Below are 16,553 nucleotides of genomic sequence, written 5' to 3'. Positions count from 1 at the left end.
TAGTTACGCTACATAAAGCAAATACTGCCCAAGAAACAGTTATTAAAATTACACCTTCCAGATGCCCAAAATTTTGTGTATAATAAAAACCAGTTCAGCTTTTCAGTGGTATACAGTGTAAATGGCATACAAACAATGTTGGCTCTCTTTCTTCCCCTATGATTTAAGGGTTTACGTTCACATTAGGAGAGTTTTTCTACGTAGCATTCAAGACTCTTTCATGTCTCCTGTTCTGATTCTTCAGACTTGAACGCTGCCTCAGAACTGTAGTATCAGAATGGGTAAATCTGAAATACATACATACATATGCATCGCAGTAGTGGGGTGCTCAAGTTGGTGGAATGTTAGGGTAAGGTAACAAGAAGAAGCAGAAGCTTGTACAGTACAACTAGAAAGTGTCTACACATCCCTCAGAGGAACTTACGCAATGCCAGGAGTGTTTCTTTCTCTGCTTACAGAGCACACACAAAACAGTATGAAACTGTATCTCGTGGGAAATGCTGACAGTAGGGCTTTCTACACTTGAGGCCCATTATTGCAGTAGTTCATGCCACAAGTTTTCTAGGCTGTTGCTCTTCACTGACTTTTTTCCCTATTCAAGATGAATAGAAGCTGGGTGGGAAATCTGTGGATCTTCTGGTGATCCATGTTCCTAGTAATGTACATTTCAGGCAAATTAGGATGCATTTTATCATGCCATTTATATGTTGGCAGCTTCAGGGAAAAGGAGGGGAAAATCTAAGGCCTACAAGCAAATGCAGTGTTGGTCAGGAAATGGTGACAGCACTACAGACTTCACAGAGATGTCTGTGGCTTTCACTGAATTTCCCAAGACTTTCTACAGAGCTAGGAAAGACATCCAGACTGCACATAATGTGGTATCAATAGTTCCTAGAAATCTGTGGGATTTTTTCATCCCTTTATTTTTGCCCAGATTTATTATAGGCCTCATAATGTTGATGGTTTAATGCAGTGTTTCAGAAGACTCTATATGTTCATAAAATCTGTGCCTGGGACTTAATAGTTTTTCTCACTCCTAACTTCTAACTTTTATGTTTTTCTTAGTCCTATTTGTCCAGGAATTTTGAGAAACTGTAGTGGTATTCAGTATTCCCTGTGGGGGTATCCAGAAGGAGGTACATCAGGGCAATCTGATTTAAAGAAAAATGAAGAGTATCCCTTAGCTTTGTCTTCCCAAATCAGAATCAAGGTTACAAGTAACAAGTAATCTTGCTCTTTGCCTGCATTTCTACCTCATAGGAAAAATGTCTTCCAATTAGAACTGCACTTACAAATTTTCCATGGTTATTCTTTCTTCTTGTAGATTATAACTTTTTGACATAACATTTCTAGAATCTGGAGCTTCTCTAAATGTGTCCAGTGTATGGCTTTTTTAAAAGACAGGTGTGGAGGGAATGTTGCAATACTAAAAATTAAATTTTTTATTTGTTTCTTTCAGAAATGATACACGACCACATTAGTGATATGGGCTATTTGTAAGAAATGGGATGTTTAAAACCGAAACATACATTTTCTACTCTCAAATTATAGTATTCTAGGGAAAACCGTGCTGGTACACTTCACCACAAAGGCATGCCCCAGTTTGCTGCAGGAGTCAGATGGGGGAGTCCAATTAGAAAGGAGAGGGCGAAACACTCAATCTACATCTCCCACAAGTCCCCATACACCTGTCATCTTGTACTCGTTTCTCCAGAAACCTCCGGTTATTTTTGCAGGTTAATAAACAAACCAGTTTTCTGACCAGCTGTGTTAGAAAACTAGGAGTACCAAAGGTGAATTTCAAAGGTGGATTCGATTAACTCTTTTGATTTCGTGGGGTTTGTTTTAATCATGGCATTCATTTCCTTAATTTTGTAGAAATCGTTTGTCTAACTCCTGGCTGTTTTTCACCGCAGGTGAGAAGTGTCTGTCTGATCTCCCATACGATGCCACCACCAACTATGAGAAGGAGAACGAGATAATGCAGACACATGTCATAGACCAGGCCATTAACAATGCCATCAGTTACCTGGGGGCAGAGTCCTTGCGTCCCCTCGTCCAGACACCACCAGTTGGTTCTGAAGTGGTGCCCGTCATCAGCCCCATGTATCAGCTCCACAAACCTCTCGGGGACAGTCAGACTCGCTCCAACCATACTGCTCAGGACAGTGCAGTGGAAAACTTGTTGCTGCTCTCCAAAGCCAAATCAGTCTCCTCTGAACGGGATGCCTCTCCCAGCAACAGCTGCCAAGACTCAACAGATACGGAGAGCAATAATGAGGAACGCAGTGGTTTAATTTACTTAACAAACCACATAGGTCCCCATGCAAGAAATGGCATATCTATAAAAGAAGAAAGCAGGCAGTATGATGTCCTGAGGGCAGGTACTGACAATTCCCAGGATGCTTTCAAAGTGATCAGCAGCAGTGGGGAGCAAGTGAGAGTTTATAAGTGCGAACACTGTCGAGTCCTTTTCTTGGATCATGTGATGTACACAATCCACATGGGCTGCCACGGGTTCCGCGACCCTTTTGAATGCAACATGTGTGGCTACCATAGCCAGGACAGGTATGAATTTTCTTCCCACATAACTCGAGGGGAGCACCGTTTCCACATGAGTTAAAATTCCTCGGGCACAGATCCGTCCTCAACAACCACGTTACTGGAGCTGCACAAGCAACAACAGCAACAAAGCACAAGACTAGTGGACAGTAAAAGTACAAAAAAGTCAAAAATTCAGATATATTCTCCCACAAGAAAAGATTTGGTAGCATGTGTTGCAACTCAGTTTTCTAAGTGAATATTAAAGTTTTTACTGAAAGCATTTGAACACAAAAACCTTTAGTAATGTACATAGGAGCTTTTGTAGTCAGATAGCTGAAAGTCCTTTCCTTAACTGATGCTTCTTGCAACCCTCCCTTGCCAAAACTGCTACCCACACCAAGAATGCACAACATGGATGTGAACATGAGACAGGAATGGCGTAGCTTTCTTAACACCCTGAACATAGGGTTCATACACCACATTCGTTTGTTTTTTTTTTTTACTTCCTGGTTTTATTTGACTCATACAGAAAGATTAAACTCAACTAAACATTGAGGGACCCAGCCATCCCAGTTGATGTTGCAGACAGCTGGCGTGGGACTGGAATCCAATCAGAGGGTCCAGGGTTACTTTGGCAGTAAAAGGTAGAACATTTCCACCTGCAAGGGTGCTGTTGGAATTGACATCATGGCATGCCTTGTTTGTGTCACTAGGGATGCAAGCAGGTATGTGACAGATATAAGAAGCACCCTTGTGATATACTCTGTGAAGTATGAATTGCATTTAATGTATAGAAAAGAATACTGATGGCTCTTCCTTAAATGTTTTCTCTCTTTATCCAATAAAACCCCACTTACTGTTAGGAAACTCCTCTCTGCAAAAAGAAGTTACAGTATATTTAATTTTTCTTTTTTTAAGTTTTAGTTATTTAGAAAAGTGTAATGTACAGTTGAAAAAAAGCACTAGCTAGAAATACATGTGGGGGAAATTCTCCTTGCGCACATTTCTCATTTTTTCATACAGCCTGGAAAATACCCAAATATCCCTATATTTTACCTTTGAGAAATTCCCATTCTGCTTCCACAGATGACTTCCTGCAGATTTTGTGGCTCTGTTTGTGTTACACTTAATTATTTGTAAAACTCTGAGCTGAATTAAACCAGCCAGTCAACACTTGCAGCCTTGTTCCTCTTTCCTGGTGTTTGCTATTTAAGGAGGGACCAATCCCTCAGCGTCAGCCTCTTTGCAAAGGTGCTAAGTACCTTGGCTTCTTGTTCAACAAGGCATCCAGAACGCACTTGGAGCTAATGTTAGGGTTAAAAAAAAACAACCAGTGTTTTTGCTGAATAGAGAGCAGAGAATGCAGTACTTCGCAGAGCCCGAGAAATTCAATGCAGCTTTCTCCATGGTGGATTCTGCTGCAGATACTGTAACTTCAGTTAGAATAAAAACCAGCTGATACAAAAAAAAGCACTTTTTAAAAACTTAAATTCCTCTTCCAAATAGCTCATTCCTCTCTCTGAGTGCCCTTGTAGTATGGGATTGATCCGAAATGAAAATTGTACAGCTGAAGAAAACAACTCTAATCAGCACTGCAATATTTCCTGGGCATCATTCATAAAAACAACAGACCCAATTAGCTGAATGTCTAACTACTTGCATTCCCTATAATAAATGTATGTTCTCCAATTACAAAAATAACATAGCCAACAAGTCTAGCTGTCTTGTAATACAGTTACACGTTCTCTCATAAGTGCATGCAAGCACATATGTGCTTTATAAAAGAGATTTAATGGAACCGTAAGCAGTTGTACCTAGAGCAATTTGGCCTGATAGGCATAGTTAAATTTAATACCACAGTTCTATCACGGACACTCAGTTCCTTCTTCTGCTTTCACTTTTGCAGGTGTAAGTCAGGAGCAATACCACAGAAGTTAGAGGAAAAACACTGATGTAATAATGAATTACAAATATATTCTTTTACACTCCAGTGGTAGGACACATGCACAGTAGTACTTTTTCACTGTGTGTCCATGCATGGTGAGTAGCTTTGTTACCAAATGTGAATGCTGCATGTGAATGCCCATGGGCTGATGCATACACCTACAAAGTGAAAAAAATATAAATAATATTAAAAAATTATTAATAAATTATTATTAATAAAAAATTATTTCAAGTAGCAAAAGCACATACAAAATGTCCGGTGTCCCCCTCCCAGACATTAGTAATGTTACACACAGGTGCAAAGCTGAGCACTCCCAGCATCCTGTTTCAGCTCAGTCACGAGACCTGGCTGCTTTACGCCTTCCAGCCCAAGCTGGCTGCAGGCACTGAAGGATCGTGGGCCAATTATTTCATGCCACAAGTGTGGGTTTTGTCAGCTCATCTGTTACGCGTTCAGTTTCAAGACAACCTATATGTGACAGAAAGGTACCACCAATTATATACTTTGTGTAGGGATGACCTGAAGAAGACTTTCAAGGGAGAAGCTTACCTTGATGAGGGTTTTGTTTGTTTTTGTTGTCATTATTTCAACGAAGTTTAAGCGGGCTCATTTTTCCCATAGTTATTAGGGATATATTCACCTGCTCTTGTGCCTCTCAACCTTCAATTGATCCTTCAATTGATCCAGACCAAGAAGGGACAAAGTAATTTCTTAAGCCCCTCTTTGATGTCATTTGTGTAGCCCTCCTGCTGTTATGACTCTTAGGCTATTTTTTGGCATAAAATATAGAAATATAGAAGTAGGCCACTATACACCCCGTGTCATCATTCTCTTAACTCTACATTTTAAGGCTATAAAAGAGAAGGTGGCAAAAGCTTATTCAGGTGGTCTCATTTCTTTTTCTCTCTTTCTCTTTCTCTCTTTCTTTCTTCCTTCCTTCCTTTCCTTCTTCCTTTCTTTCTTCCCTTCTTTCTTTTTCTCTCTCTCCTTCTCTCTTTCTCTCTTCTTTTCTCTGAAATTCAATACAAATAAAGCAACATTCATTAACCATATAAGCAAGCACAATTCCAGCTTTCCAGTTCCACAGTTCCAGAATTCAAAACTTCATTGGACTTAGCTTCATTAAATAAGGTTTCTGACCAAGGTCACTGCCTTTGCAACATTTCTGTGAACACATACATGTGTATGAATTTCTGTGTTACTTCTCAACAGGCACATGTTGTATCCTTTTGTGTATCATAAATTTTATATACATATATGTTTGTGTATATATATATATATATATCTAAAATGGTTCCTATCACATAATGATGCACTGTCAATCACGGTGGGTTTGCTTCCTGGGTATGGAGTTTCTTTATTTGTACTATAACAGAACATGTCAGTGTTGTATATGAAACAGTACAGTTGTATAAGTAATATTAAGATAAGGTGTATCAGAGGGTGTAGTCAAAAGGCAGGAGCGAACAGCATTTCCCGTTCATGAGGGGAATTCAGGGGGTTGTTTTTTGGATTGCTTTTGCACAAATCACCTTCAATTTGTTTAAAACCAAGTGTTTTGATAATTTTATTGAACATGAAAGGAAGGCATGAAAGTAGGATGTTGTGTACATACATCTAAACAAACCGTGCCCTCAGTAAGCTAGCTTAGTGTTATCTCTCTTTTTTTTGTTTTGCTGCAGTGCAATAACCTAGTGTGGTTTAACTGAGCCCTAAAAGAGTAAATATGGTGAATGGCTTTATACCTGTGTGAAAAAAAAAAAAGGAAAAAATAACCACTTTCCCGGCCTTCCCTACGCACTGCGTTTTCCAATAGAAACATTGCATTTACAGATTTTTTTTTTTGCTGTGTTTTTATATTGTAACTTTTTTTTGACAAAATTGTATTTGAAAAAAATCATAAAAAATGTGAAATGTTATTAAATTTTGACTGCAATGTGAGATGTATCTTGTAAGGTGAGAGAACATGGTTGGGGAAAAAAAAAGAAAAGAGAGAGAGAGGAAGAGAAGAGAAAAAGACAATCAAAGGAGACATGAAAGCCCAGGACATTTCTGTTGCTTTCTTAGTAGTGAAGAAACAGCTGAGTAGTGAAGAAACAGCTTAGTAGTGAAGAAACACCTGTGTGGGTGAGTGCAAGTGAGCAGTGTACATCCCACAGGCAGCTTGGTGGACAGCATTAACCTCGGCCTCTGCTAACACATCTATAGTGAGTTTGCCCCTGCTGTCCTCCCAGTCTATCTTCAGTGGCCAAAAGAGATCACACGGCTTCTGACAGGCTGCATAAAGCTGCCTTGCCAAGCCATTTCCAGCTGCACATCAGATTCCCAGATTTGCTACGTCCTACCAGCAGCGCCCTTGGCCAGAAAATCTCAGGTAGTTTCTTCGTGCAGCTGACTTTAAGAAGGCTCCTTCCCTTCCCTCCCATCAGCAAGACTAAGCCATTACAGAATACAATTACTTCTGCATGTAGAGTCGTGGTAATTCAAAAGAAAACACTGAGAAATTATTTCTACTATTTACCATAACAAAGGTGATTTCTCTGTGGGTGTCTCTGTTTCCTTCGGATTCCAGCGCAGTAAATTTCACATCACATATTTAATGCAAACAAGAATCATTGTTTTGTTTTAAAAAAAAGCACAGTTTATAAGTTTTAGAACTATTTCCATTTGTAAAACCGTATTATTATGAACAAAATGGCATTGTAAAAGAACCCTTGGTATCGTAATCAACTGTTTCACAGGTTCCTAAAATCTAGATTTTGCTCAAGTAACTGTGATTTATTTTCATCATAATCTATTACGACTTTTCTGTACGAAGGAAGCTTCCAATGTCACTGTTGCCTGTTGTCAGCAATTGAACTGAACTACGCAGTCCTGTTTCAGCTGGTGGCTCTCCAGCAAATTAAATATGAGATGTCAAATAATAACAATCGCAAAAAATGACCAAATACAATAGTCCCAATCAAAGTTATTAAATCCTTGAGCTTACCCAGATTTAAAGATTGTGCTGCTAAAAACCCATGCTAGGTATTAATTGTCGCAAAGATCTTCTATCAAATCACCTTACTTACCTTTTTCCTACTCTCTGAACTTGATTAAATGGTACCAGAAATGGCTATAGGTGGAAAGGATGAAATGTTACACAGACACCAGTGAGCATTTGCAGCTGTGAGTTCCCAGCCAGGATTCCCAATCCATATTTAGGCATCTACACACCTGCTCAACAATCAGTGTTTTCTAGTTAGCTTTTAAAAATCAAGAAACAAACTGAAACACCCAAGATCCTTCAAGTAGATGTCAAAATAAGAACTCAGAACCAGATCTGGAGTGCATAGATCTGAAAAGGTCATTATTTCCTACTTTTTTCTGTGTGGGAAAAAAAAAAACACCCAAGGTAACCGACTTTCCCAACAGACTGAAAATACTGCCACATTTCTACCAGCTTGTGAGCAGAGCTGGTCAAAATTGAAAGAGAAAAGGGTTTCACCCAAAGCTTTGAGTTTTCAGTGCCATGAGAAGTAATGCAAAAGCTGAAAACGCTGCCACTGGAAACACAAAATGTTTGATTACTGAAAAAACTGTGTTCCTGTGCGCCTTGCAGGCCAAAGCTCCAGGGCATCCTTCTCTGCTATGGGACGGTGGAGGTGCATCTGCAATCAAAGGACACAATCTACTGATTGTTGGGAAGAAAAATGGTGCATGAGACCAACTTGTGGTCTTAATACAGCATAAAAGACCAAAACCCATCAGACCTGGGCTGTAAAAGGCACCAGAATTGGGCAACAGAGGTCTTAATTAGGTCTTAATTTTAAAAAGAGGTCTGTTATCCCGTTTCCTAGTTTTAACTTTTGGCTTTTTTTTCTAACCCTGAATTTTCAGGGCTCCTGAACACAAAATTCCTGCTGAAATCACTGGAAGATGTTCAGGTGCAGCATTTCTGAAATCCTGCCAGCAATGCCAGAAGATGAGTACCCAAAAAAACAGAAGGACCAAAAGGTTAGCAGAGTTCCCCTGAAAATGGGAAACATGGGAGAAATCCAAACACGGGCTTCAGAGAGCAGGAGGTCATCACTTTCCAACAAAAACAGAAAAATGGACTGCAGCAAGCGCAGCTGAAATGGCACTGCTGCTAAAACAGACTATAAACTGCTAATTTATTTAAAGTACGTCCTCAATGCTTTAGGGAAGGTCCCAGGTCACAGAACAATTCCCAGTTTTATCTGTCCCAACCACACGTATGAGTGACAGAGGGCAGCTGCTGCTGTTTCTGCCACGGGTGGCGGCTGCAAATCACACAAACCAACGCCTTCCTGTCCCTTGGGAGAGAAGTGAAGGTTCTGGTTTATAAGCAGTTAGCAAAAAAAAAAAAAAAAATCTACACCTTGCAGCAGACAGCGAGCCCAGGGCTGGCGGGCTGAGGAAGTTAATCAGCATCGAGCAGGCTGTTCGGGATGAGGCCAAACAGATGGCTCGTCTCTGAAACGGCAAAACGGGAAGCAGATGTGGCCACCGCTTCTCCCCATGCATAACTGGGAACCAGCCGGTTGGTGAGGAAATTTGCATAACAAGGATAATTTGGTATCAAAACTGTCCCTAGAAGTGATCTGAATGGATCTGGGCACACTTGACAGTTTTCACTTCTTGTTTCCCACTCGGCGTTCAACCAGATTAAATTTTAATTTTGAGCCGCCTGTCTGCCCGAGGTGGCTCACAGTACTTCCCAGGGAAGGCCTTGATGCGGGAGGGGGGATCTGCGCTGCACTGAAGCTTTCGGGGCCAAACCCCTCATCTGTTAAGCCAGTGAAAATGTTAGTGACTCATTTCAGTGGACTCTGATTATCAGTTGAGAGCCTACATACTGCAAGTCATCCCACGAGCAAGCAGTAAAACCGAGTCTGAGCGAATAACATTTATTTGCATGCACCGGAGTGAGGGGAGCTGAGTGAGATGGAGGCCCGGGGTGAAACCCTTGGCAAGCTCCTTCCTGTGAAGGACAAGGCCCCAAATACTCAAGCCCCTCTCCTTGCCCCCCAGCAACCCCTAGGGCACCCCCCAAGACCTCATGAGCCACTCAGAACTGTGTGCTGACGCTTCAAGAAAACAGGTCAGAATTAAACTTTACCACAACAACTCTGAAAACAATATTTAGGGAGCAGTTGAACACATACATATGATGTATACACAATTAAAGGAGTGTTTTCTTTCTCTTTCCCTCCATCTTTTCTTTAGAAGGTTGTAGTTAGGTTTATTTGACTGCAGCTTCGTAGCGTTCCTGCTGCATTGATAAAGACTAAATACTGCTGCCTTTATATGCCATCAAAATTTAAACAGAGATCCAAAGCGCTCTTAAAATACAGGGATGTTCAAATGCGGATTGAAACACCACAGATTTCTTTAACTAGTGGTTGTAGGATACAAAAAGTACATTTGCCATGGTATAGAGATACCTGTGCTGAACCAAGGGAAAGACTACAGGACCATTCCCCTTTGTGCTCGATCAAAAGAGAAATTAAATACTTGCTGAAAAACATATTTGCTGGCACATGTAAGAGAAGCACTGGTATATGAATTTAACTTTTTGCCTTCCTTTAGCACAGCACATTTAAGATTTACCCCTCCCATCTCAGAAGTCCTATCCTGAAACGTTAAAAAACTATTTTTGCATTGCATCCAGCATCTAAGCTGACTTGAATAGAGTTTGACTATATATATAATTATTTCATTTACATAGTCTATAGAAATGCACTTAACGCACTTCCACATATTTGTAGGGTGCTTTTTTTTTTTTTTTTTAGACTCATTAAGTATTAGTACAGATTAGAATGATTACTTCTGCTTTGGAAACATCTGCCTTACCGTTTTAAATATAAGTGCCTGGGAGACAAAACAGTTTTTAAATCTCTGATGTTATGATAGCACCTGTCAGGAGAATTCTACTGAAGTAACCCAAGAAAACCTGAATACGGGAAAATAATCAAGCTGATGAAGAATTCACTATTAAAACACCCTACAGTTCACACATCTACAGTATTCTGCTTCTCCTGAAGTCCTAAGAACACTGCATGTAATCAACCTTTTATCAAAGATTGGACCCTGACCTGCAGAGAGAGTAGAAATCAGCAGAAAGTAGAAATGTTAGCACAGTATTAGGATATGACAATGAAACATGCTTATTAGTAGATTAAGAAACCTAAAATTATTGACTTTCAGTGACATTCCAGAGCCCACATCAGAAAAGAGAGACTGCAGGCATCTGTTTGAGTTTGTAGAACAGCTCTTGATGGCTGAATCATAATTTGGCCTTTGAAGGTAGGGGCAAATGTACTAGAAGTGATAGGAAGACCAGAAGGGAAATGAAGGGTGATAGAAGATTGGATGGAAAAATTAACACATCAAGTTCAGCAGGGATGAAGAAAGAAATTACTTTCTACCATAAGGGTTATTACCACAGAATTAAGAAAGGCCAAAACCAGTGCATTTCAGGAAAAAGAATTGACTCTTAATATTCTTAATATTTGCCTGTCCTTTATATATTATGAAAGAGTTGCCTCTGGCCTTGATTATTTTAAAATGTAAAATCAATTTGTGAACTAAAACTACCCTTTAATTGGATATTAGCAACTTCCCACCCTCCCACCGCCAAAGATAGATAGATAGATAAATAAATAAATAATGATCCACACGGCCAGTGCAGGTGTTCTTGCTATACATTCACACTTCCTTTTTTCTGCAATACCTGACAAAGCAGAGTCACATAGTGTAAATCCTTCTTAACAATCCTTTCCAGTTTGTCACCAACATTAAAATATTCGCTATTGATATTTCTTAATATCACAGTCTCTGGAGACACAGTTCTGGAGAATATAAATTTTTACTTCAAATATGGGAGATATTTAGCTCTCTTGAGCGGGGATGAAAAGAGGGGGATGATTACAATAAATGGAATTCTCTTTAATGACTCAGAACAAAATAGGAATAGCATTTCATCCTATTATCTTTAAACTTGCTCCACAGTTTCCAGAAGAGTTGGTAAAAGGAACCATTACTGTGAAACTATTAAATCCTTCCCCCTTTCCTGAAAGGGAAACTGTGGCAAAGCCTGAATTCCTTACGCAAGATCATGCAATGAGTTAGTGACAAAATCAGGATTGGCAGTCAGGTCTTCCACCACTTGCTTATCCACTAACCACAAGCTAGTCTTCCTCTTCAGTGGGTCATAAACTCAAGAGTTCATATTTGCAGGCCCTGGCATTAAAATCTTAGAACAATAAAAAGGATTGAAATCTAAGAACTCATGTCAGGCTTTAAATTATATCAAAGCGTGTTCATGTGTGCACACTATAAGTATCTAATTCAAAACGGTTAATAATTTATACACATTTAACCAACAGTTGCTAGTTTACCTTACTTCACTGAGAGATCTTACACTACTTAAATTTACAGAACATTTTGTCCTAACTTGCAAAGATACATAATCTTTTCCATGATCAGTTGTTGCAGTTAGACAACATTTGCTTTGCAAATGTCTCGAAACGAGGCATAGATAAAAGAGAAAACGATAGTGGAAAAGAGATTTCTGTCTGATTTTTTTTCCTGTTTTCCTTAAGAAAAATCATGACCTTTACTGAAGACGTTATCATATATAAAAGCATACAAAAACTGTTTTGTAGCCATCAGTCAATTGAGATGCTTTTCTAAGCTGGGAAGAAAAATAAAAATCCCCAAACTGCTCTATTTAGCCTCCCAACTATCTCAGGGAAAGTAAAGCAACAAACAAAAAACAGTGAAAACATTGTGCTCCAAAGAAAAGGAAGGATGTGATGGATTTAGTTAGCAGGCTGGTTTGCAACAGAAAACAGAAGGCTCACTGGAAACTGCACAAATACCAACGTGCAAAATAGAAACTTCAGATAAGCTGTGGAAAGAGGGTGGGATTTCCAGAAAATAGGGAAGGACTTGTTACACCCTCCTTGTCAAATTTTGCAGGATCACCACAGCTTCTCTGGAGAAACAGTATGTGCAAAGGGGAAAGCTAAGAGCTTTCCTTTTGGTTCTGCTTCTTCTAAGTGAACCGCTTGCCCAATTTCCTTTGTAATTAGACAAATATTTGAGTCAAAAAGTCATCCTTGCCACATGCTACTGTGCCGTGTGCCTTTTCTACTAAGCCTCTGGCCATTTACATAATTGGGAATATCACATCAGTACCTAGGTTTTTCTCTGAACTCAATACACACGTTGCACTAATCTGTAAGAAGCTAAAGCTGTCGGTGCCATGAGAGCAGGCAGGATCACGCCAGCCAGCAGCTTTGAAGAGAAGCTCTTCAAAAGGTGTACAGGAGTGGAGGGCTGTGTCTCTTTGCTGCTTGACATCACACCACAGGAAGCTGCACAACTCATATTTTTCACTGCTGAGGGCATCTTTGGAGCTTTTACTCCGAATAAGCAGAATAGAGGCCTTTTCACGGGACTCACTCTCTAACCTCTCCCATCACGAGTGCTTCCTGACAGCATTGCATTTGGAATCCTACCACTGCTTACACATGCCCTCTGCGTTCAGCCCGGGACGTGCCCTGCTGAGGCTTATCTGTTCCTCCAGTGTCAGAGCTGGAGGAGCTTGTGGGAGCAAAGCACATTGTGTCACAACCCTGATCCTCAGCCTCAGCTATGTTTCCTCACCAGGGATGTGCTCACCTCTACAGCACACCTTGGCACTTTAGCTGGCATGTAGCTACAAAGCATATACCTAGGAGAAAAAAATACACAGGATTTAGTTAGCAGAGCAGATGCAACAGTCAATTAATATAAAGATATCTAGGGGACAGTAAAATACTAAAAGCTAGCCTTGTTTTAGTTTCAATTTTAACTACCTATCAGGAAAATTATGACTTCAAACTGGTCTTGAAAAAAATGCAGAACAAATTTCAAGGCCTTATAGAGCTCGTCAGCCCACTTTAGGCAGAAAAAATGAATACATGATCCAAGAGTGTAACTCTCCCCATCTGAGATGCAGGAAAGCTACATGTGGCATAGCAGCATCACCAGAAATGCTAACGGAAGACTTCATTCTACTCCAGTGCCCATCCCTAGCAAGATTTCAGTAGCTGCACATTCAGAGCCATAGGAAAGCTCTTGAGAGAGGTGTTATCACCATTTCCTCCCTTCCCTTGGACAACTGGTCTGTGAAGTGCATACTGCTTATGAAAAAGGAGGATTGCAGTGGCACAGTGCCTTCTGCTTGCCCATCCGTGCTGCTGCTCTGTGCTCTTGCATTTCCAGGGATTTGCCCAGCAGCAGCAGTACACTGTTGAGATCAAATATGCAGTCCAGCAATTTGTTGGTTCAACAAAAGGCATCGCTGAAACAAGCTGTCTGACTCAAAGCGCATACACTTCCTGTTGTTGGCAGAAAGTGAGACTTCTCACTGTTCCCCCCTTGCTTCCTTTAAAAACAGTGCCAGGAATCGATGTAAATTGGCTGTAAAGCATCTGACCCACAAAGCAGGGAAGTGAGAAACTGCAGGACTTGGGAAGATAAAGCAGTACTAGTCGCACATATTTAAATATCTTTCCTATATATATATATATTTAAATATCTTTTTCTGGTTACTGATTTTGGATTGCATCGGCATGTTTTCCTTCAAATATACCAAGGGGCTGATGTTTTCAGCAGCTCCTGAGAATTCTCCCCAACTCCAACATTCACAGTCACTGCAGTGGTTTCTTTAGTCATAATAACTACCTACAATAGCAACCACAAATAGACAAGCCTTACCCTGCCAAGCCAGCTCAATCAAACTTTATGGGAGGGGTCATCCAGCAAGTTAACTAATTACCCAACACATAGGAGCTGACCCCTCTGGGATTTCTGTCAAGTGGGTCAAGAGGAGGCCTCTGTACTGCTGCTGCAGCAGTGGTGCCAGAAGTTCAAGCCTATTATGATTGCACTAATGATTTTTACTGGTGAGGCAACATGAAGTGAACAACAAATGCCACTTGCCGTTAATGAAACCTCAGATGAATTGAGTGTTGAATTAATTGGATTCAGCTCCCTGCTACCTACCTAAACTTCAGTGCATTCATTCCGTGATCTCTAGATCACACATACCCACTCATTTTTTTTCCTGATATTTAAGTCCTAAGAACGAGGATGAGCTCCCACACAGATGAATTATATCAGGATTTTCACTTCTGTGCACAACTGCAGTTTAACATAGCAGCCTGAGACACAAGGTAGAATTATTTTTGAAATAAGCTGCCTACTAACAGGTAGTTCTAGGGATGCCACGCTGATTTTCACAACTCCCCTCACAAAAAAATAAATGATAATAATTAATGAAATAGTAAGTAAATAAATATACTTTAAAAATCCAAGTCCACCAAGCGACTCATCAGTTATCCTAAATTAAATAACAGTAGCAGTCATTCATACTACATGATTTTAAGTGACAAAAGAAGGGAATAACTTTGACTCCTCCTGGGCTTTCCTTAAAAAACGGCATGGACTTTGGGAAAAGATCTCCATCTGGTGGCAGGCTATAAAATCATCAAGTCAATGCTGCAGGTGCATTACTTTCCCTTACAAAGACTGAAGTTATCAGAAATTCAGTTGATTAATTGTGGCTAAGTTTTTCTCCATAACGTTCTAAACCTTATATAGGATACACTGAGCAAGGCTTCTTTTAATTATGTCAAGTTTGTTCTAAATGCACGTCTCACCATTAAATATTCACTTTCTCCCGAAGGAGAGAGTGTGGAGTGTGTTTTCTAAGCACTGTTACATATTTCTTCCTCTCTTTCTCCTCCCAGCACAACCAACCAACTGCAGTAGGTGGGTAAAGGAATGAAGAATACAGACAATAATTTTGTGGTAAAAACCTGTGACTACCATTAATGCTTTGGGGAAATCTGTATGATTTCTGGAGCAGGTGAAATAGATCCAATACAACTTGACTCCTCGAGGCTTTGTAACCTTTAGTCCAGGTACATAAGTGCACCTCAAGAGTGGCTGTCCCACGTGGGGCCACCAGTAAGGCTGTTTGTTACCACATCCACCACTCTCCAAGAGTAAGGACGTAACTAATTATATTTAATTATTTTATTTTGTTATTGCCCATTTTAGACATTCAGCTGCTTTATTCTGAACAAATAGCAAAACCATTTGAGTTAATCTGATTTCCTTTTCCCCATAGTACAACTCTTCCGGCTGGCAGTGCTGTGGGAAAGACATTCTCAGTCTGTGCAGAGAGCGTGAGTACTGTTGTTACCTGCATCAGATATATCAACCATACTAGGATTGACCTACTGGCAGTGGTGACATCCCTCAATATAACTAAGATAGCAGCAGTCCTCTCCCCATTATAAAGCGGAAAAAAAAATATTACAGATGTATTTTCCTCACAATGTGGAGGGAAAATATTCCACAAATAACAGTTTACCTTTGCTGGTATCTATAACTTACCACTACTCCAGCATGACTAGAGGACGGCACAGATCACTCCTAACTAACTGGGAGCTGTACTGTCATAACTGCTTTCAAAAGCACAAGAGAAGAAGTTGAATGGAATGAAACCTAAGTAACCTAAAGCTTGCAAGCTCTGTGACATTTACACATATAGCATTACATACACTTCTAGTGGATAACATCAACAGTGTCTGAAAACTTGATCTTGAGCTCTTGCATTGCTTTGGTGCAAAACTTCTAATACTACAACATTTTAATTGAGTCAACTCTAAGATTGTCATATGATAGTAAGGCACCACACTAAGCAATTTATCATTAAACTGGTTGGAAAAAAAATCAATACAGCATGTTCAGAAAATAAGAGCAAACACAGAATGTAGAACATATTTCCTATTATTCCTCCCTTGTCACTACAAGCACATTTTCTACCTTCTCCTTCTCTGTATAGGTAGAGCAGCACAGAGTTTTGGTGACTTCCTTGAAAATACAGGTTTTATATTTTTTATGGCCTTTCACCATAGATGCCGAATGTACACTTTTTACAATGCTTAGCCATCAACAGATACCGAAGAGATCAGCATTGCCCAAACAACTTCAAAATGCA

General features: G+C 40.0%; 2 protein-coding genes across 10 annotated transcripts in view; one reads left to right on the top strand and one right to left on the bottom strand.

The window, feature by feature from the left end:
- Positions 1-3,717, top strand: part of IKZF1 (IKAROS family zinc finger 1) — a 68,713-nt gene extending 64,996 nt beyond the window's left edge. For all 9 annotated transcript variants that reach the window (XM_065751726.1, XM_065751725.1, XM_065751723.1 and 6 more), the window contains one exon: positions 1,917-3,717. In XM_065751726.1, coding sequence (XP_065607798.1) covers positions 1,917-2,623 — 707 coding nt within the window. In that variant the 3' untranslated portion in view covers positions 2,624-3,717. The remainder of the gene's footprint in view (positions 1-1,916) is intronic.
- Positions 1-16,553, bottom strand: part of DDC (dopa decarboxylase) — a 512,652-nt gene that overhangs the window by 438,331 nt on the left and 57,768 nt on the right. The gene's annotated exons all lie outside the window — the stretch shown is intronic.

This window comes from Cyrtonyx montezumae, unplaced genomic scaffold (genome assembly GCF_038088225.1).
Source record: "Cyrtonyx montezumae isolate F1298 unplaced genomic scaffold, pur_monq_1.0 scaffold_8, whole genome shotgun sequence".
Lineage (NCBI taxonomy): Eukaryota > Metazoa > Chordata > Aves > Galliformes > Odontophoridae > Cyrtonyx > Cyrtonyx montezumae.
Note: the sequence above shows the minus strand (reverse complement) of the source record. Positions and strands in the feature narration are given on the sequence as shown.